The 23,445-nt window shown below is 43.2% G+C and overlaps 1 protein-coding gene across 5 annotated transcripts in view; it reads right to left on the reverse strand.

Moving 5' to 3' along the window:
- Positions 1–23,445, reverse strand: part of LOC142843600 (beta-1,3-galactosyltransferase 5-like) — a 120,509-nt gene that overhangs the window by 83,321 nt on the left and 13,743 nt on the right. Inside the window, exons 2-3 of one of the 5 annotated variants that reach the window (XM_075961240.1) lie at positions 22,575–22,673; positions 1,470–4,883 (exon numbers count right to left, since the gene is read on the reverse strand). In XM_075961240.1, the coding sequence (XP_075817355.1) occupies positions 4,028–4,882 (855 nt within the window). In that variant the 5' untranslated portion in view covers position 4,883; positions 22,575–22,673 and the 3' untranslated portion in view covers positions 1,470–4,027. Of the gene's footprint in view, positions 1–1,469; positions 4,955–22,574; positions 22,674–23,445 lie in introns of those variants that run through there. The other 4 variants (XM_075961228.1, XR_012909666.1, XM_075961251.1 and 1 more) reach the window with 4 other exon arrangements.

The following is a 23,445-nucleotide window of genomic DNA, read 5'->3' on the forward strand; positions in this document are numbered from 1 at the left end:
CCTCAGCTGGCTTCCTCCTCTCATACTGCTCAGGACACCCTGCCTAGGGAACAGTGTCACCCACAGTGGGCTGAGTCTTTTTACATCAATGGATCCTAGAGAGATATTTCTCATTAAAACCCTCTGTAGTGTGATTGTAGGTTGTGTCAAGTTAACAGTCATAACCTCCCAACACAGCATTCGAACTGCAGGCATCAGGAGCTGATCCCCATGACCGCTTCATGGAGGTAGAAGATCGCATGATGCAAAACACTCACCAGGGGCTGGGGAGAGTTTGTATGCAGTCATGGGCTTCATCCCCAATACCAAAACTCTAAAATGATACCACACATACTCACACACAAATGACATTTATCCATAAAATTCATTTTTCTTCTTGTATTTAAAATGACTATGCCTGGTCATTAGAGAATGCTGCTTTTAATTGATTAAAACCTTTTGCTATTGTTATTAGGCTTCATTCCAATTCGTTCATTTCAGGCTCATACAGCCCGTCTCAACTCTGAGCTTGGGCAGTTTAATCTTCACCTCCAGGAACAATCTAAAGCCATCTTTGAGGATCTGTCTAGTTAGGCTAAAAGTCAGGAGACACATGAGGCAAGCCCCCAATAAATTTTCCTATCAAATTCTCAGACAAATGAAAGTACCACGCAAATCCTAGAGGTGTGATTGAGAGTTTACTTCTAATTTATCTGTGCCAGTGTTCACACACAGGGTTTGCATCATGAAGAACCAGAGAAACAAAAATAAGCCAAGAGCCTGGGAGGTCAGTGTTTGCAGGAGCCTTTGCAAAGATTATTTTTGTTTGCATTTCATTTATTTATGTGTGTGCATGCACATGTGGGCAGGCCCACCATGGGCTTGTAAAGCTCAATTGTCTCAAGGACTGAGTTGCATTTGCTAGAGTAATTTGGCAGCAAATACCTTAACCCACTGAACCATCTTACCCAGGCCAGAAGGGACTCCCAGGCTAGCACCCTCACAGAATGCAGCAGCTTGGCTGGCATCAGACACCTCCTTTGGGAAGTCCCCTCAGGACCTGTGGATAATTACAAGACTCTCCTCCCCCACTATACCAAGCCAAAGTCCCAGCCAGAGAGGAGGAAGCATCCTGACTACCAGGAGACCCAGCCTAGAGAAGGCTCAGATGCCTTCTAATGTGATGAATACAGGAAATTAGTTCTTAATTTTAAAAACGTGGTATGAGAAAGCAAATGCTTCCAAAAGGAGGGATGGAGAAGATCTAAGCAACATCTCATCCATTTTTTAAGTGATGCCCAGCAGCTACCATATTAAATTCAGCTTTTGAATTATTCAGTCTGCCATGAGGCTGCAGACTCAGTGGGGAAACCAGACGATGTGTGAAGCCTGGGCATCCTGAGGCAAGCGATGGACATTCTAGTGTGACCACTGGTGCAGCTGTGATGGTAAAAGCTTTGCTCCATCAGCAGGTTGGTGGGTGTGTTTCACTTCTGGCTGGAGGCTGGAGGTAAAGAACCCTCTGGGTGTGCAACTGTGAGCCACTCCTTTAGCTCATGTCCCCACCATAGCACACCTGGCCTCGTGACAAGCTTGCAGCTGATTGTGCAAGAGAGAGATCAAGGCAACCTCACACTCTAGAGAGAAGATCGTAGGCACTTGCTATATCTCATCCCAAGTAATAAAAGTAGCCTGGATCCTGCATGTAGACACCTGGATCTGTGTGTGCACATGTGAAATGCACATGACCTCATGATAAAGCTACTCTAAATGGGAGGTTTGTGAGAATTCCACGGAGGGCCCCATGGCCACGTGAGTTTCAGGGAGAACCATGAAGAAGTAAAGCCACACTCTAGCCAACACCCAGGACAGAGGTGGCAGTGTGCGGGCAAAGGGAGATGCTGGTGACTCCTTGGGTAGCACCAGCCCCAGGCTTCTGAGAGAAGTGAGCATGCAGGAAGGTTGTTAATGCTGTGCAATGGAGAAGGCTGAGGGCTGGGCCTCCACCACATCTCAGACCCTGGGTGAGTCACCGAGTCACCTCAGTTGCCTCCGCAGTCAACCAGTTTGGTTGTAAGAATGAAGTGCAGCTACCTGCAAAAAATGCCTCCATCTTCAATGCGAGAGCAAGTCTGGGCACAGGTAACTACACCTGCTTATGCTTCCATGCACTGTGCATAGATAAAGAGAACCTGTGCCTGACCAGCTTCTCTGAACTGAGTGCTCACTCAGATCTGCTCTCTGGAGACCCTCACCTTGACCTTGCTCGTGATGTGTGTGAATGCAGTGAGCAAACATGGCTAAAGAAGGAATGAATAAAGGGAAGGTCTGATGCAGAGCGGCTGGTGCCAGGTCCTGATGCCAGCTCTTCCATCCTCTAGATGGCAAAGCTTCCATATTGTTACAAGCCTTGGCTTGCCTCTCTGTCAAGAGAAGATCTGGGTTTGTTTTGATGGTGTATGTAGTCCCTAGTACACACGCAGGAACAATCACCCTTTCTCTTTCCCCAGCTCAGATTTTCACATATTCTGAACTCAGAGTCTAGAACCCAGTGCTGTAGGATTTTGAAGAATGTCACAAAGAGAATAATTTCCCCCCAAGAGTTATGGGAGAGACTCAGAGGAGTTACAGGAACAAGTATGGAAATGAGGCCCTGGAGGTAGGTTCCAGCCTCCTCCAACTGGAGGAGTAATGGTTCTAACTTGAGTAAGTTTTCCTGTGTTCAGAGAGCATATTGCAACGTTACAGTCACACAGTCACATGAAGCTTTGGCTCCAAGCACACATTAAAATCTAGTAAAGTAAAAAGCAGGGGGAAACAATAATTCCCATGATACAGAGCAAGACTATATATATGTCTGGTGACAGTGGCTGAATTGCCATGAGCCCCTGTTTTTACCCAGTTTTGAAAACGATCAAGGTTAAATTCCAAACCAAAACACTCAGCAGATCTCTGACCATGTGATAATCCAGTGTGAAGACCTGAGGTCAGAAAGATCACAGATGCAGGGAGAGCCCTTCCACTAGGCCTATCTCCCTCCATGCTCTGCATCCCAGAAGCTTGGACCAGTTCAGGTTCCAGCAAAGTTCTTGGACACCCATACAGACCACGCCTGTGCCTGGCTGCCCCTGAGTTTGAGATCTGAAGGGTTTTTAGTGCTGCAGCTGGTCACCACCATCAATCCATCAAGACATCCTCAACAGAGACAAAGTGTCCCAAAAGGCTCAGAGGAGATGTCACCCTTGCTAGGATTTCAGCAGTGTATTTGGCCTATACAGAAAGCCCCAGCTATGGTTTCTCAGCCTGATGTATGTGGTCATACAACCCAGTTTCCTTCTAGCATGGAGGTGAGCTAGTGTCTGCAGACATGCATGTCTCATGTTGAAGATGCATTGGGTACCCAGTGGCTAACAGACTCAGTACCTAGCTACATCATTCAAGTGAGGGGAAAGTCCTGAGAAAGCTGGTTCACCCCAGACTGAGCATTTAAAAATAGAAGGTTTGGGAAGTGAGGGGCAGGGGACTCAGGAAAGAGACTAAATGATGCTAGTTAATTTTAAGACACCCCAATCCTAAGCTTCTTCTACTACCACCCTCTCCCAAAGAACGGGACACTCAGTGGGAGGCCACCAACTTAATTCTAATAGCATTTGATTCTCATTCCTGCTCCATCTGCAGACTGGGAGTCTTTGGACAAGTAAGTGGCCATGGCTCCTGGTTCCTGACCTGTAAAAAGGGAATGATCATATTCACAGCTTCATATGTATATTGAGCCCTGAAATGAACAGATGAGGGCGTGTCTCAAACCTTGAGAACATAGTGCAAAAGCCTGAAAGTCAAGATATGTTATTGCTCTGGGTGCTAAGTGGGAACAAGTCTTGACTCTGTTTGTGTGTACATCCACTCTAGTGTATGCAGGGCATTGAGAACAACACTCTTTGCCTTCCTCCTCCTTCTCTCTCTACCCCTGACAGTTCCCAGCAAGGCCATCCCAGACCTTCCCAAAGTATCACCAAAGGTTATTAGAAGTTTGTGCCACAGGCTCCCCTCAGACATCAGAGCAATTCTGTTCCTGAGAGTTCTCCAGTATCTGCCAGTAAGTGAGTAAGTTCTGGGGTGACACGTAGTGGCAGGTCACAATTTTCTGAAAGCGGCACACAGAGAAGCGTAAGCCACCTGGGAAAAAGGTCTGTTTGGTGTGGAGTTCCTCAGGCCGGATCTTCAGCTTGGCCAGGCAGAGCCCAACAAACACATCCTCCAGCTTGAGGAATGGAATACTCTCAGAGACATCGTATACTTGGCTGGCCACATCACTAGAAAGGATGTAACCTGTTCCAGAACAAAAAGGTGGGTACCTGTCCCAGGGATATTCAAATTTACTCACAAACCACTTGTTTAAGTTATGCCTGAAGGGCAGTTGATAGTACCTTATGTGGCCCGTGAAGAACCTGGAGGTTTTGTTTTTCTTCAGCAGCAGTTCAGTCAGATAGCCAACATTCACAAACATGTCTGAGTCTGTCTTCATCACAAAAGCTGCCTGAGGACAAAAGTGGTGGACCCACTCCATGCCCATCAATGTCTTCAGGGTCAAGTTGTAATAGACATCCTTGAAATCCTTCTGGATGATGTCACGGTGCTGCTTGCCCTCCTGGGCTGTGGCATTCATCTCATCGCTGCTGTCTGAGGCCCCCAGGAGGAAGAGGGTCTTCACATTTTTCCCATGAATCTCTGCCTCTCTACCCCATGTCTTGCGGATGGCCATGCGAGCTGCCAGCTGCTTGTGGGATGAAGTCACCAGCAGCACAAGGAAAGGTGGCTTCTGCTTGCAGTCTATATCTGGAAGCTGGAGAAACTGCCCGTGACCGTTCTTGAGAACAAATGGTGGTTCCTCGAAAAGTTCCATGCTGAAGTAGAAGCAAAGAGCACCCATTGTCAGAATGAAAGCATAAACCAGCCTCATCTTCATGAAGTCCATCTGAAAGAACAAAGACAATCTGCCAGGTCTCCAAAGCAAGAGAGTGGAGGAACAGATACCCAAACTCAAGGAGATCAGAGGGCTTTGTTCTGGTGTTCCAAAGCTAGCACCAGAGCCAGAATTTATAGTTTATAAGGACCTAACAGAGAAGTATTTGAAAGTTCATAACACAGGGCTCAGTAGTTAGGAGCACTTCCTGCAGTCAACCACCTATATTTGCTGTTCCAGTGGATCTGATGCCCTCTTCTGGCCTCTGTGGGCACTGCACACAAGTGGTACACAGATAAACATGCAGGCAAAATTCCCTAGTATATAAACTAAAAACTTTTAAATTTTACCCAAAATGTATCAAAACAAAAGAAAAATAGATGTTTAAGGAAATGGAACTGTAAGTCTGTGTAAACAGTACACATTATATATGCATACCAAACCCCACATATACACAATTTAAAAATGAACTTTTAAAAATATGAGTATGTTGTGTTCCCAGAAACCACATGGTGGCTCACAGCCATCTATAATGAGATCTGATGCCCCCTCTGGCAGTCAGGCCCATATGTAGAACACCCATACATAATATATAAAAAAGAAAAAGAAAGAAAACTCTGTAATCTTTCAACACACAGAAATGGAGGCCATTCCTCTACAGTGAAGCACACAGGAGAGCCTGCCATGCTGTTCTCCAGTGCCACACTGACAGCCTTGGGATTCTAGATGCTGGTCCCAGCTCTGGGAACTGCCAGCACGTCACTGATGAGGTATTCAGACTACTGTCTTTCAGTATATGGGACCAAATCTCCCAAGAGATTTCAGCTCTGACCTCTGGTGAATCCATGACAAAAAAAAAATGTTATAATGCAGCTAGACAGCCTGTAGGTCTGACAGCTGTGCATTCAGGGTGGAAACACAGGACTGGTCACAGACTTCTCATGCTAAAAAAGCAACTCTTCACACTATGAGTTCCTGACAACTCATATGTCTGAACTCTTGGTCTGCAGCTGACGGTGCTGTTGGAAAAGGTTATAGAACCCTTTATGAGATGGGGCTGAGAGAAGTGAGACCTGGGGGATGAGTGTTATGTTTATGGCACCGTCTACTTCATGTCCTCTCTCTGCCTCCTGATCCACAAGTTATGAGCAATAATCTCACACCCTGCTACCACAGCTACAAACTGCTCCCAGTGGTGTGTATGTGTTCCTGCTGCAAAGGAGAATACCTCAAATCAGGATCCAAAGTAAATGTCCCCACCCCATAAGTCATTTCTCTTTAGGTATTTGTCATAGCAACAAGAAAAGTAATGGACACAAAAGCACCTCCATTCGCCAATCCACATCATAGAGAAGTCTGATCTCCAAAATATACAAAGAATTCAAGAAACTGGTCATCAAAAGAACACATAATCCAATAAAAAATGGAGTATAGACCTAAACAGAGAACTCTCAACAGAGGAATCTAAAATGGCTGAAAGACACTTAAGGAAATGTTCAACATCCTTAGTCATCAGAGAAATGCAAATGAAAACAATTCTGAGATTCCATCTCACACCTCTAAGAATGGCCCAGATGAAAGACACTGATGACAACTTATGCTGGACAGGATGTGGGGTAAAGGAAACACTCCTCTGTTGCTGGTGTTCAGACTCTTTGGAGATCAGTAGGGCGGTTTCTCAGAAAACTGGGAATCATTCTACCTCAAGACCCAGCAATATCACTCTTTGGCATATATCAAAAAGATTCTCACTCATACCACAAAGACATTCTCTCATTATTACAAACATTATTTGTAATAGTCAGAACCTAGAAACAACCTAGGTGACCCTTAATCAAAGAATGGATTTAAAAAAAAAATGTGGTACATTTAAACAATGGAGTACTACTTAGTAGTAAAAAAACAATGACATCTTGGAATTTTCATGCAAATGGATGGAACTAGAAAATAACATCCAGAATGAGGTAACCCAAACCCAGAAAGACAAACATGGTATGTTCTCATTCATAAGTGGATATTAGACATAAAGCAAAGGATAAACAGATTACATTCCATGTCTCCAGAGAAGCTAGGTAACAAGGAAAACCCTAAGAGAGACATACATGGATCTGCCTGGAAAGGGGAATGAAACAAGATCTCCTGAGAAAGTTGGGTGGGTGGAGAGAAAGGAGGTCAGAAGGAGAGGGGGAGGGGAGAAGAAAAGGGAGGAGGAGAACATGAGGAAATGGAATGGTTGAGATGGGGGAAGGACAGAGAAGAAGATCAAGGAAAGAGATATCTTGATTGAAGGAGCCATTATGGTGCTAGCAGGAAACCTGGTACTAGGAAAATTCTCAGGAATTTATAAGAATGACCTCAGCTAAGACTCTAAGCAATAGTGGAAAGGGTGTTCTGAACTGGTATTCTCTGTAATCCGATTGATGACTACCTTAATTGTCATCATAGAACTCTTATTTAGCAACTGATGGAAGAATATGAAGAGATCCACAGCTAAGCACTGGGCTGAGCTCCCAGAGACCAAAGAGAGAGAGGAGCGATAATATGAGCAAAGGGGTTATGACTATAACTGGGAATACCCCCAGAAACAGCTAACCTGCACTAGTGAGAGATCACTGACTCTGGACTGACAGCGGGGGAACCTGCATAGGATCAAATTAGGCTCTCTAAATGTGGGTGACAGTTGTGTGGCTTGGGCAGTCTCTGGGGCCACTGTCAGTGGACTATGGTTTATCCCTAGTGCTTGAGCTGGTGTTTTGAACCCCATTCTTTTTGGAGGGATTCTTTGTTCAGCCTAGATATGAAACAGGGCCTTGTTCCTGCCTCAAAGGATGCACCAGACTTTGTTGACTCCTTTGTGAAGCCTCACTCTCTCTGAGGAGTGAGTGGGGGTGGGAAAAAGGGAAGGCGGAGAGAGTGGGAGGGGGGAAGGAGGGGGAACTGGGTATTTAAATGAGAAAAGATTGTTTTAAAACAATTTGATAATAATTTAATAATAAAAAATGACTCTCGTAGGTTCATATATTTGAATGCTTGATCATTAGGGCTAGTATTACCTGAGTGATTAGGAGGTGTGGCCATGTTGGAGTAGGTATGGCCCTGTTGGAGGAAGTGTGTCTAAGGGTGGGCTTTGGGGATCTACCTGTTGTAGAGCTGGATGTAGAACTCTCAATGACCATGTCTGTCTGTGTGCTGCCATGCCCCATGCCATGAGGATAATGGACTAAGCCTCTGAAACTGTAAGCAAGCACCAATTAAATGTTTCCTTTTGTAAGGGTTGCTGTGGTAATGGTACCACTTCATAGCAATAGAACACTGACTGAGACAACTATTCATTAGGAAATGAAACAAAACTCATAATGAACCACCATGAGTGTAATCAGGACACATGCAGCCACAACAAGCCCTGCCAAGAATGAGAAGAATTGGAAGTTTCAAACCTTCTAGTGGGTGTGTGTTATAAGAAATACTTAGAAGTCATTGAGAAGTCATGGTTCACCATCGATGGGGAAAATAAGATATTCCATGACAAAAAGATTTTTACACAAGATTTATCCAAAAATCCAGCCTTACAGAAAGTACTAGAAGGAAAACCACAACCCAAAGAAGCTAACAACACCCACAAAAACACAGACATCTGATAACCCTCTACCAACACAACCCGAAGAAGGGAAATACACAAATACTACCACCAAAAATAGCCAGAGTTAATGACCACTGGTCATTAATATCACTTTATATCAATGAACTCAATTCACCTATAAAAAGGCACAGGTTAAGAGAATGGATACAAAAACAGGATCCAGCACTCTTTTGTTTACAAGAAACACACCTCAAGCTCAAAGACAGTCACTACCTCAGGGTAAAGGGTTGGAAAAAGGTTTTCCAATCAAATGGACCTAAGACAAGCAGATGTGCTTATCCTAATATCTAACAAAATTGATTTCAAACTAAAATCAATCAGAAGAGATGAATAAGGACACTTTATACTCATAACAGGAACAATTCATCAAAATGAAGTCTCAATCCTGAATATCTATGCCCCTAATATAAGAGCACCTACATATGTAAAAGAAACATTACTAAAACTTAAATCGCACATCAAACCCCACACACCAACCCTTCTCTCTCACCAATGGACAGGTCAAAAAGACAGAAACTTAACAGAGAAATAAGAGAACTAACAGCTGCAATGAAACAAATGGATTTAACAGACATCTATAGAACATTCCACCCAAACAGAAAAGACCTTCTCAAAAATTGATCACATACTTAGCATCAAAGCAAACAGCCACAGATAAAAAAAAAAATCGAGTAACTACCTGTGGCTTACCAGATCACCATGGAGTAAAGTTAGAATTTAACAACAATACTACCCATAGAAAGCCTACAAACTCATGGAAATTGAACAGTCAACTACTGAACCACCCATAGAACAAGGAAGAAATATCCGGTGCTCCAATGTGGGTCTCTGTCTCTGTCTCCTTTCATCGCCTGATGAAGGTTAATATTCAGGAGGATGCCTATATGTTTGTCTTTGGATTCATCTTCTTATTTAGCTTCTCTAGGATAGCGAATTATAAGCTCAATGTCCTTTATTTATGGCTAGAAACCAAATATGAGTGAGTACATCCCATGTTCCTCTTTTTGGGTCTGGCTTACCTCACTCAGGATAGTGTTTTCTATTTCCACCCATTTGTATGCAAAATTCAAGAAGTCCTTATGAGGACTACTGAGAACTCAAGAACAATGGCAATGGGTTTCTGATCCTACTGCACATACTGGCTTTGTGGGAGCCTAGGCAGTTTGGATGCTCAACTTACTAGACCTGGATGGAGGTGGGGGTTCCTTGAACTTCCCACAGAGCAGGGAACCCTGATTGCTCTTCGGGCTGATGAGGGGGGGACCTAATTGGGGGAGGGGGAGGGAAATAGGAGGCGGTGGGGGGGGGGGAAGAGACAGAAATCTTTAATAAATAAATAAATAAAATTTAAAAAATAAAAAAAGAACAAGGAAGAAATAAAGAAAGAAATTAAAGTCTTCCTTGAATTCAACGTAAATGAAAGCACAACATATCCAAACCTATGAGACACTATGAAATCAGTGCTAAGAGAAAAGTTCATAGCACTAAGTGCTCACAGAAAGAGAATGCACAAAGCTCACACCTGAAAACTCTAGAAAAAAAAAGAAGTAGACTCACCCAGGAGGAGTAGAAGACGGGAAATAATCAAACTGAGGGCTGAAATCAACAAAATAGAAACACAGAAAACAATAAAAAGAATCAATGAAACAAAGAGCTGTTCTTTGAGGAAATCAACAAGATTGGCAAACCCTTATCCAAACTAATCAAAAGGCAGAGAGAGAAAACCCAAATGAACAAAATCAGGAATGAAAAGGGGGACATAACAACAGACACTGAGGAAATTCAAAGAATCATTAGGTCTTACTACAAAAACCTGTACTCCACGAAATTGGAAAATGTAAAAGAAATGAACAATTTTTTAGATAGATACCATATACCAAAATTAAATCAAGACCAGGTGAGCAATTTAAATAGACCTATAAGTAACTAGGAAATAGAAGCTGTCATCACAAAACTCTCAACCAAAAAAAGCCCAGGGCAAGATTGTTTAAGTCCAGAATTCTACCAGAACTTCCAAGAAGAGCTAATACCTATATTCCTCAATGTGTTCCACATAATAGAAACAGAAGGGTCATTGCCAAACTCTTTTTATGAAGCTGCAGTTACCCTGATACCAAAAGTGCACAAAGACCCAACCAAGAAAGAGAATTACAGACCAATCTCACTCATGAACATGGATGCAAAAATTCTCAATAAAATACCATCAAACTGGATCCAAGAACACATAAAAAAACTATCCATTATGATCAAGTAGGCCTCATCCCAGAAATGGAGAGCTGGTTCAACATATGAAAATCTATCAGTGTAGTTCATCACATAAATAAACTGAAGAAAAAAAACATATATCATTTCATTAGATTCCAAAAATGGATTTGACAAAATTCAAAACCCCTTCATGATAAAGGTCTTGGAGAGATCATGGATACAAGGATCATTTCTAAATATAAAAAAGCAATATACACTAAGTTGACAGCTAACATCAAATTAAATGGAGAGAAACTCACAGTAATTCCACTAAAATCAGGAACAAGACAAGGCTGTTCACTCTCCCCATATCTTTTAAACATAGTGCTTCAAGTTCTAGCAATAGCAATAAGACAACATAAGGAGATCAAGGAAATTCAGATTGGAAAGGAAGAAGTCAAACTTTTGTTATTTGCAGATGATATGACAGAGTACGTAAGCAACCCCAAAAACTCTACCAAAGAACTCCTACAGCTGATAAACACCTTTAGTAATGTGGCAAAATACATGATAAACTCAAAAAAATCAGTAGCCCTCCTATACACAAAGGATAAAGAAGCTGAGGGAAATCAGAGAAACATCACCTTTCACAATAGCCACAAATAGCATAAAGTATCTCGGTGGTAACACTAACCAAAGAAGTGAAAGACCTATTTGACAAGAACTTTAAGTTTTTGAAGAAAAAAACTGAAGAAGATACTAGAAATGGAAAGATCTCCCATGCTCTTAGATTGGTAGGATCAACATAGTAAAAATGGCAATTCTACCAAAGGCAATCTATAGATTCAATGCAATCCCCATCAAAATCCCAGCACAATTCTTCACAGACCTTGAAAGAACAATGATCAACTTAAGTGGAAAACCAAAAAACCCAGGATAGCCAAAAACATCCTATGCAATAAAGGAACTTCTGGATGCGTTATCATCCCTGACATCAAACTCTATTACAGAGCTACAGTAATGAACACAGCTTGGTACTGGCATAAAAACAGAGACATTGACCAATGGAATCAAATAGAAGACCTGGATATTAATCCACACACCTATGATCACCTGATTTTTGACAAAGAAGCTAAAGTTATACAATGGAAGAAAGCATCTTTAACAAATGATGCTTGCATAACTGGCTGTCAACCTGTAGAAGAATGAAAATAGATCCATAACTACTGCCATGCACCAAACTCAAGTTAAAGTGTATTAAAGACCTCAATATAAATCTGACCACACTGAACCTGATAGAAAAGAAAGTGGGAAGTATTCTTCAATACAAGGGCACAGGCAATCACTTCTTAAATATAACCCCAGTAGCACAGACACCGAGAGCAACAATAAATAATAGGACCCCCTGAAATTGAGAAGCTCCATAATGCAAAGGACACAGTCAATAAGACAAAAAGACAGCCTACAGAATGGGAAAAGATCCTTACCAACCGTACATGAGACAGAGGACTGATCTCCAAAATATATAAAGAACTCAAGAAATTAGATATCAAAATTTGAAATAATTCAACTAAAAGTGGGGTACAGAGCTAAACAGAGAATTCTCAACAGAAGAATCCCAAATGGCCAAAAAACACTTAAAGAAATGTTCAAAATGTTTAGCTATCAGGGAAATACAAATCAAAACAGCTCTGAGATAGCCTCTTACACCTTTCAGAATGGCTAAGATCAAAAACACCAATGATAGCTTATGCTGGAGAGGATATGGAGTAAGGGGAATACTCCTCCATTGCTGGTAGAAAAGCAAACTTAACAATCACTTTGGAAATCAGTATGGTGGTTTCTCAGAATATTGGGAGTCAACCTAACTCAGGATCCAGCAATACCACTTTTGTGCATATACTCAAAAGATGTTCAATCATGCTACGAAGACATTTGTTTAACTATTTTCAAAGCAACATTATTTGTAATAGCAAGAACCTGGAAACAACCTAGATGCCCCTCAACAAAAGAATGGATAAAGAAAGTGTGGCACATCTACACAATAGAGTACTACTTAGCGCTAAAAAACCAATGACATCTTGAGTTTTGCATGCAAATTAATGAAATTAGAAAACACTATCCTGATTGAGATAACCCAGGCCCAATATGAATATAGTATGTACTCACTCATTACTCATTAGTGGATATTAGCCATAAACAAAGGACATTGAGCCTATAGTTCTTGATTCTAGAGAAGCTAAGTAATAAGGTAAATCCAAAGAAAAACATATATTAATGTTTATATATGGAAATTGGAACCTGGAAATTGGAAGCAGACAAGATCGCCTGACAAAATTTGGGAGCATGGGGGTGGGGGTAGAATGAAGGGGAGAAAGGGAAGAGGAGGGGAGAGGGGGAGGGTTGGGGAGAGTTTGAGGGAATGGGATAGTTGAGGAGGAAGGACAGATGTGAGAGCAAGGAAAGAGATATCTTGATATCTTGATTGAGGGAGCCATTTGGGGGTTAGCAAAAAACCTGGCTCTAGAAAATTCCCAGAAATCCACAAGGATGACCCCAGCTAAGACCCTAAAGCAATAAGAGAGGGTGCCCGAACTGGCCTTGCCCTGTAGTCAGACTGATGATTATCTTAAATATCACCATAAAACCTTCGTCCAACAGCAGATGGAAACAGAGACAAACACCCACATCGGAGCACTGGACTGAGCTCCCAAGGTCCAGTTGAAGAGTGGAAAGAGGGAGAGTATGAGCAAGGAAGTCAAGACCATGAGGGGTTTACCCACTGAGACAATGTGCCTGAGCTAATGGAAGCTCACCAACTCCAACTAGACTGTGAATGAACGAGTATGGGATCAAACCTGTCCCTCTGAATGTGGTTCACAGTTGGGGAAGACTGAGAAGCCAATGGAAATGGGATTTGTCTCTACTGCATGTACTGGCTTTTTAGGAATCCTATTCTTTTTGGATGTATACCTTGCTCAACCTGGATGTAGTGGGAAGGGACTTGGACTTCCCACAGGGCAGTGTGCCTTGCCCTCTCTTAAGATTGGAGGAGGTAGGAGGAGAGTGTGTGGAGGGAGTGGGAGGAAAGTGGGAGGAGGGGAGGAAGTAGGAATTTGGAAGGGTATTTTTTTAAGTAATAAAATAATAATAATAATGAGAAGGAGAAGGAGAAGGTGAAGGAGAAGAAACACTTAGAAAAGGCCCACCTGCCTTGGCAGCATCCACCTAAGCAGGACACACATGTCACGACTCAGCAAACATCTCCTGATCATACCCAACAGAAATGACTACTGGTGGACACCAAGAGACACAGCCCAGAACATTTATGGTAGCATGGCTTAGATCTCCCCAAAATGCCTCTGGATCCAAACAAGAGAGAGAAGTCACTGAGTTATTTGCAAACAGGAAATTAATACAAAAGAAGTTGCTGCATTGGGGGCAGATGTGAACAGTGCAAGATTAACCAGAGGAAGAAGAGAACTCTGGAGGACTGAGAAGAGTCACTGCCCATCCCAGACTGAGATGTACAGTCAAGGCAAAACCTCACAGCCCCAGGCTGAGATCTGGACCATGGGGGAAAGGCAGAGCCATGCAGTTGCACTTCACAGGAACATGTTTTAACACACACACATATACACACATATGCACGTGCACATGAGAGAGACAGAGAGAGCTGAAGACCTCTGGTTTGCCTGGGGAATCTATTTGCAATTTACCTTACAGCTGCACTCTGCTTGAAACCCCAGAGGATGTGTTCTCAGTGAAGCTGCTTTCTGCTGGGTGCTATGATGCTATAGGAGCCTGCAATGCCAGCCGGGCTGACCTATTAGGAAAATGCTTCCCCTCCAAGGCTTCTCCAGTTGCACCCTCTGCTGACAAGCTTTAAGAGCTGAATTGTGAGGAACAGTGTTCAAAAGGTCCAGATCTACTTTCACAGCCTTTGAGAAAGGGCAAATTGGGAGCCCAGCAGGAATACGCTGATACCTAAAACAGCTGCTGTCAGGAAATACGCATTAAGAGAAAGACAAATAAGTGAACTCCCACACAGCCATGAAATACAAACAACATATGCACTGTGTGCTAACACAACAGACACTGTGTTGTAGAAAGGAACTACACAAGAATGGACACATTTATATGAAACAGGAAAAACCTTTCCACGGTAGAGGAAGACAGAACAGTGATTATCTTTGGTGAGGACTTATTGACTGGGAGGGACAAACGGAACATTTTGGAGAGCTAAATACATTCTATTCTTGATCAGAATGGTGGCTACAAGGAAATGATTTTATGTTATGATTTGCTGGGCCAGATAGCTAAGACCTGTGCCTTTTGTTCTAGGCACACACTATGTAATGTGGTTTGAATGAGAAATGTCCCCAAAGGCTCATGATCTTGAACACTTGGTCCCCAGTTGGTGATGACATTTGGGGAGGCTATGAAACATTCAGGAGGTGGAGATTTGTTGGAGAACTTCCATCACTGGGGACAAGCATTGGGGATTTATCTCCTATTCCAACCTCTGTCTCTCTCTGTCTCTCTCTGTCTCTCTCTGTCTCTCTCTGTCTCTCTCTGTCTCTCTCTGTCTCTCTCTGTCTCTCTCTGCTCTCTCTCTCTCTCTCTCTCTCTCTCTCTCTCTCTCTCTCTCTTCTTCCTGTCTGAAGAGTTGATCTCTAAGCTCTCCCACTCCTGAACTTATCCTTGCTGACATGCCTCCCATAATGAGCTCTTATCCCCCTGGAACCATCAGCTTAAATAAACTCCTTTTTCCGTCAGTCACTTTTGCAGAGTGTTTTATCACACCTACAAAAATGATGCAATATATGCTAATACCTGATGGAGGAGGGTCATCTGTCTATGTGTTACTTTCATTGGCCTTTTGATAGGACAGAAAATTAGGTAGGCGGAGTAAACAGAACTGAATGCTGGGAGGAAGAAGGCAGTGAGGCAGATGCTATAGCTCTCCTCTCTAAGATGGACGCAGGTTAAGATCCTTCCCGGTAAGCCACCACTTCATGGCGCTACACAGATTATTAGAAATGGGTTTATCAAGATGTGAGAATTAGCCAATAAGAGGCTAGAACTAACAGACCAGGCAGTGTTTAAAAGAATAGAATTTGTGTCTTGTTATTTCAGGTGTAAAGCTAGCCGTGCGGGAGCTGGGTAGGAACGCAGCCTGCCGCTCCTTCTACAAATACCTTTATCACAATTAGAAATAAATCTCAGAAATTTTGGTATCTTCTCCACAACTACCCAAATTTATTTGGCCACAGATTTGATTTTTCCTCCCACAATGCAGTTCGTGTTTCTGTGTGTCACAACACAGGCTGCGGGAAGAAAACTGGGTTTGCTCTTTCAGTCCAATCCAAACCTCACATCAGTTGGTGTTAAACTAGAGCCTGGCAGGACCCTTGATCTCTGAGAGTTTGCACAATGGCTCTTGCAATATTTTATAACTTATGCAGTCAGTCAATTGCAAGCGAAAGGCTTTTTGATTTCCATTACGAATGGACATTGAGGCAGCAGACTCAGATACAGGAATCCCAGTATACAACTAGGATAGAGGGAACCAGGAACTTGGAATTAGAAGACTGCTCACAAGGCTGGTTCAGCTTGTGCAAGCACAGGACCTGAGTTCTATCTTCAGAAGAAAGCTGGGCACAGTGGCATACATGTCTGATTCAAACACCAGACAAGTGCAGACAGCAATGAAGAATGACACCTGAAGTTGACCTCCAGTCTCCATACACACACACACACACACACACACACACACACACACACGAAAGCTGTTCTCATTCCAGCTCAATCCCAGCATGGTGTGTCATGCTTCACATCTCTGTCCTGAATCCCTCATCACATGGAAAACAGGGTAACTGACTTTTTCCAACTACAATGCAGTAGCATCCACATAGGGTACTCAGGGATGCCAGCTTGGTTTTGCCCCTTGTGCCACACCTTTTCAAGAGCCTTTGTGGGCACCAGCCTTCCTGCTTATAAATGGAAATTTCCTCTCCATGGATAACTGGAGAGTCTAAAGAATAAGAGCCTTGTTCCAAGCTCTTGATTACATTCCAAGCCTCGTCTCTAGGACAAAGAGCACAGCCCCTCAAAGGTCAATGACTTTCTCTTAAAGAGCAGTGCAAGCACACATCTGCCCTCCCATGACTGGCTGCGTCAAGAAGTTTTACCTAAAGCCAGTGGGTAGGGCCCAGGCCAGTGAGGTCTCACATGGGGATGTTTCTACTCCCGGGAGTCAATGAGTAGAGGCGGGGCATCTGTTACTGGTTGGTAACAGTGCAGTGCGTTGAGGGAAAGCTGCAGCTGAGGGAAGATCTAGGGAGGCTGTTCCACATGGCCTTGTCATGACCAGTCTCAGAACCAAGAAAGCAAAGAAGCTGGTCATTTAGGAGGCTTCTCCAATTGCCCAGCTATGGTGGGAAAAACATGCTAATAGCCAAACTCACAGATGTATCATCCCACAGCTCTGAAGTTGAAGGCCCCAAGCAGGGAATCAGCTGCTAGGGAGGACCCTCTCTCCCTACCTTGCTGTGTCTTTGCGCAGCAGAGATAATTTTAATGTTCCTTCCCACTCTGTTTTTTTAAGGCAGGGTCTCTCTACACAACCCTAACTATCCTGGAACTCATTCTTTGACAAAACTGGCCTTGAACTCAGAGATCCACCTGCCTCTGCCTCCAGGGTGCTGCAGCTAAATGCATCTGTCAACATGCTCAGCTGTCTCTTCCTACTCTTATGGGGGGCACTATTCCCTTTGCTAGGACTTCACAGTGCTGATCTCACCTAAACCTGCTCACCTCCCGAAGGCCCCATGTCTTTTGGGCCAGTGCTCTGGAGGCTAGCTAAGCCTCTGCCTATGAATCAGAGGATGCTGATCCAGTCCACAGCAGGGATCATCTCCAACAGTCATGGGGCACCTCTCTCAATCCCATAGGGGTAGGGCTGTTGCACTTTTCTGGCCTAGCAGGGGGTCTCCTGCTGGGAAATTACACTTGACCTCAAATTTTTCTCTTCTTTCTGTTGAAAATGGACTTTTAAAAGAGAACTGATGGCTGATTTTTCATAAGTGATTAGCTCCAAGAATCCAGGGAAGAAGAATAAATGTGGCCATGTGTCTCCACCAGCTGCCAGATCAGCACTCAACCCTAAACACTTCTGGGAAGTATTTCTTCCTTGGTGACTCTGCTGAACAATGAAAGGTGTAGGCAGACATGGAGTGCTTATTATTCTTCTCCCCCTTTGACCACTGCCTGACTCGGTTCATGGCATTTCTCAAAGGCTGTCACCCAGGAAGAAATTTGGCTAGATCAGCTGGGATCAGCAACTAGTCACCTTTATTCAGAAGTCAAAAGTCCAATCTCCCCAGTTTACCTTTGACCAGCAGAGACTCTGAACAGAACCTCATCTAGGCATCATTGTTCACTGCCCCTTTATCCATATCAACACCCCTCACACCGTGTGAAAATACAGAGATTCTACATGCATCTCATATAGAGCAGACGCTGTGACACAAACCAAAGCAATGCCAGATAGTCACATGGCTTGTGTCAAGAAAGCCATCCAATATTTGTGCATTCTGGTGTATGGCTGAGAAATCATCAAGAAGGAAGGACATGAAGAAAAGAAGGACCTGCCTCAGCATGAATCCAGCCCATGTATATTGTATAAGAACCCCAGAATGGATTCCCAAGAATGGAAAGAAAATCAATGGTATCAGTCAAGAAAATTGACCTTGTCATGTACCTGAACCATGGAAACACAATATTATCTGTGCCTTTGGTGCCTGAGGATCAGACTCTAAACAAATAGGTACCATATCTTTTCCTGTGTGGGATATAGATTCCTCAGTTAGAGGTAGGCTTAACCATCTTAAAGGAGCCTTCCTCCATGACTTACAGAGTACAGTGCTCATCAGTCATCCTGCCCTAGATCCGCTGGACCCTATGGTCTCTTCTGACTATGTAGTAATTTGGGCCAATCATCTAACAAAGAAGGGAGCTGTGAACTGATCATCTTCTTAGCTCATGGCTGTTCTGGTGGAGAGAGCTAGTGCGGCACAGCCTGCTTCATGGGAAAACTATTTGGATATTTAAAATGATGCAGAAATGTCTCTGTGGCTCAGAATTGTCCTTCCACCTTCCAGATAATGCAAGTCACTTCAAGAGAGTATAGAGAAATCCCTTGTGTTTTTGCCATGTTCAAGGAGAGAGAGGGAGCTACATTTACTAATCTCTTGCTGTAGTCCATGAACATTATATCATCTAATTAGTACACCAGCCTTCAGATTAAATCTTTTAAAAATGAAAAGACTGGGAGGAGGTTAAAGAAAAGGCCCAGTGATTCAGAGTCCTTGACGCTCCTGCAGAGGATCTTAGTCTGGTTCCTAGTATAGACATAGTAATTCATTCCAGAGGAATTCTTTCTTTCCAGCTATCATGCTCTTTTACACAGAACTTGTATGCACACTCATGCTCTCTCTCTCTCTCTCTCTCTCTCTCTCTCTCTCTCTCTCTCTCTCTCTCTTTCTCTCTCTCTCTCTCACACACACACACACACACACACACACACACACACACACGTAAAATAAATTTTGAAAATTGAGAGAAGGAGTTGAGTGAGAAAAGGTTTTCTGTTAAGGTCATCCAGGAAGAAGCTGGAGGAAGGAGAGCAAGTGAACTTGAGAAGAGGGCCAGCTAGAACTTGATTCCTATAAAACAACTCTATTGGCAACAGCCAACTCAAAAGGGAGGAGTGACATTCCACTGATTATAAACCACAAGACCTTGGCTGCAGCCTGTGGCCTGAAGAAGGGCAGTGATTTGGAGCATGTGCCAAAAGGGAACAGGAATTGGCTTGAACTCCAGGGTGTAGGCATAGAGCTCATGTTCTTCTGTCTAACACAGAGATCTCCAACAAGCTGTTAGACTTGAGGAACCCAAATTCCTCATCCTTTGGAAGGAAATGTCCCAGAGGCAACCTACTTAGGGATGAAGTTATCCTTAGCCACACAAAAATGCTTTGACACACAACACAGGATCTACCATAACAAGCTTTGGAAATTGTTTAACACTGCAGGGACACATTCCTTCACGTATGGCTATGGTAAGCCTCCTGCAAGCTCTGCATCTTCAGGGCAGCTGTGGGAACCACAGCAGGATGGAAATCTAGTACTGTCTCCAACCAATAGACAGGAAAATGCAGGCTGACTGAACCACTTTCCAGAGTGGAAGTCACTTTTTCAGAACACTGGTACCAATTTATCTTGCATGCCAAGTGGTCAGCTGACATAAAAGATGATGGGAGATGTAGGAAAAGCTTGAGCTCACTCCTACTAGGGTTGAGACTAGTGGTGGGGTGGTATTAAGGCTAGCACTATGTTTAGGGATGAGTTAGGGTGAGGATTATGGTTGAGACTAGGCTTTCAAATATAGTTTCCTCCCCATCTCCCCTTCTTCCCCTTCTCCCCCTTCTTCTCTCTGTGCCTTCTCTTGAACTAAGCTTAGAACCAGGACCAGGGCTGGGATAGCCTTAGGCTATGTCAAGACTGGGGTTAAACTTAGAGCCAGAGCTACAGTTACAGATGAACTAGGTCAAGGATTAGTGTTTTGAGTGGGATTTGGATATGGGATTAGCATTAGCATTAGAGCTAGGGATATGGTTAGTGTCATGCTCACGATTAGGGTTAGGCTTAAATTTGGGCTTAGTCTTCAGTTTGGATAGGGTTGAGTTAGGGTTGTCTTTTACATTAGGACTGGAATAAGAGACTTGGTTAAAGTTAGAGTTAGCTTGGGTTCTGGTCATGGAAGCCTTCTGTAATATAGGGATTCACCTTGAGTTTCCATTCTAGGTGCTCTGAGGGCAAGGCTATTTAGACAGCTCCCCAGACCCTCCTCATTCCAATTCTCATTGTTCACCCACAATTTCTCATTGCTTCCCCTTCACCTACATGGCCACCCCCTTGGCACATGACTCTTTGATGCCTACAGCAGAATAAGTTCACAGCCTGCCATAATGTTCCCTGTGCCCAAGAACAACAAGAAATCAGCCTCTTACTCTAGCCTTCTCCAGTCTGGTAAGGAGCACTTTCTCTGCTGTACCCCAATGGTTAATCTGCTCTGACACATCCTGAAAAGCTAGATCACCCTCTTGTAGACAACTATATATTTCTTCATGCCCCCACTTTTTACTCAAAAAAAAAACTCATTTAGCTTTTAGTATTTTTCAGTCCTTCAGGAAGAAAAGATCTTCACATATTGCTTCCCTGGGGGAAAGACCATGTACAAAGAGATTGTCTTTAGTAATTCTATTGAAGATTATTAAGTCTTTTAACAAGAGTCTGTGCCAAGCATGGACTCGAGGAAGGAAGAAGGAAAAGCTACAGTCAGTCACCAGGGGACAGTCAGAGGACACACAGCAACAAATGAGCTGGGAACCAAAAGGGAACCCAAGTATTCTTCATACAGTGGCTTCAAAACGGGGACTTGGAGATGGTGGTCAGTTCATGACAAGATTCTATGCAAGGGTTTTACACTGCACAAGATGTGTCTGCATGTTAGATGACTTCTCTCCCCACCTACTGCACTCTGGAGGATTTCTACTGATCAGTGTCCTTTAGGTCTGGACAGTGGTGAGCAACAGCAAACTTACAGGTCAGGTGTCAGAATACCAGACATCAGGATTCCCATCTGGCCACTTCTGACCAAAGGCTTATTCTCTAAGGAGCTCCTCTGCCAGATGGTCCCCTCAGTGTGGCTGCAGTTCCCACCTGATGCTGGGTTCCAAGCCTTCTTCCACCTCTCTAGGACATGGTTTGATCTGTTAACATTGTTGTGTCTGAAGTACTTGTGATCTGAATAAGATTGGCTTCCATAGGTTTATATGTTTGAATGCCTAGTCTCTAGTTAGTAGAACTGTTTGGGAAGGATTAGGAGGTGTGTCACTGGAGGTACGCTTTGAGGTTTCAAAAGCCCACCCCAGGCCTAGTGTCCCTCTCTCTTTCTCTTGACCTATCTGTCTGTCTATCCATCCATCATCCCTATCTATTTCTATCTCTCTCTCTGCCTCCAACTTGAGGGCAAGATGTAAGGTATTGGCTATTAAAATTTTAAAACTTCCTTTTTATTTAGACAAAAAAGAGGAGTTGATATGGGATTCTCCTCTCTATTCTGTGAATGTTTTATTACAGTAGATTAACAAAGAAGCTGCTTTGTCCTAGAGCAGGGTGGAATACAGCACGGGGGAAATACAAGCAGAGACAGAGGAAGAATGTGAGGTCAGGGAGACTTCATGTAGCTGCCAAAGAAGAAAGACACCAGAACATTATCAGTAAGTCATAGCCTCGTGGTGATACACAGATGAATAGAAATGGATTCATTTAAGATATAAGAGCTAGCTATAAATTTTCCTGAGCTGTTGGCCAAGCAGTGTTGTAATTAATATAGTTTCTGTGTGATTTTTTTGGGTATGGGTGGTCAGGAAATGAAATCCCATTCTTTGTTTATACTCGGCTACTGCTCCAGTACCTACCATGCTTGCCTGCCTGCTGCCATGTTCACTCCACCATGGTGGTCATGGATTCATCTTTGAAAGTATATGTACTCACTCAAGTAAATGCTTTGATCATGGCACCTCTTCACAGCAATAAAAAAGTAATCAAGATAAATCTTTATTATTTTATTAGCATTTAAGGAAGGGGGGAGAGAGAGAGATAGAGAGAGAGAGAGAGAGAGAGAGAGAGAGAGAGAGAGAGAGAGAGAGAGAGTGTTTATACAGGTACATTTACTTACTCATTCACAAATAAAGGCTAGGAGAAGCAGAAAGCTCTCTGATGGGATTCAAGTTCTGGGCTTGACAGAAGCCAAAAGATGTCACTCAATCTTCTGCAACTGTGAGCACCCAAAGAGAATTAGGAACAGGGAGAAAAGTATGAGCAGACTAAGCAAAGACAACAGCTAGCCAAGTCAACTAAGAGCAAAGGAAAATAAGCAGAGTGGAGTTATATCCTAAACCATTCCACCCACTGCCCAGCTTCCCACATCTGCTGACAAAAGGTCACATGACTACCCCTTCCTTCCTGTCCAACCCCGGAAACATGCACATCTCTTTCTGTCTCTCCTCCATCTCCAGCCTTCCTCTACTTCACAAAGAAACAACTGAATACAAGTTTTATCCAAACTGTATCATGGCCTTTGTTTGTACCATGGGGTCACCTTAATGTGACAGGATACTAAAAGGAAGATATAATTGAATAACTAAAATAGCAATCACAGGAATAGCAGAAGTAAGTGATGTGTGAAGGATCTTATGTGTGTTGGCTAGTTTGTTGTTGTTGTTATAGTTTGTTTTATTTTGTTGTCAGCTTGACACAAGTCAAGGTCAACTAAGAAGAAGGAACCTTGGTGGTGCACTATCTTGATTGATGATTGATGTGAGAGGGCGTGACCCACTGTGGATGGTACTACCCCATAGCCAGATGGTCCTGTATTATATAAGAAAATAAATGAAGCAACACACAGAGAACAAGCCATATACTGCAGTTCCCAATGATCTCTGCTTCAGTTCCTGCTTCCAGAATTTTGCTCTACTTGAGTTTCTACCTAGGTTTCCTCTGATGATAAACGGCAAAGTATAAGATTAAAAATAACACCCTTTTCTCCC

The sequence above is a fragment of the Microtus pennsylvanicus genome, chromosome 1, assembly GCF_037038515.1.
Source record: "Microtus pennsylvanicus isolate mMicPen1 chromosome 1, mMicPen1.hap1, whole genome shotgun sequence".
Classification (NCBI taxonomy): domain Eukaryota; kingdom Metazoa; phylum Chordata; class Mammalia; order Rodentia; family Cricetidae; genus Microtus; species Microtus pennsylvanicus.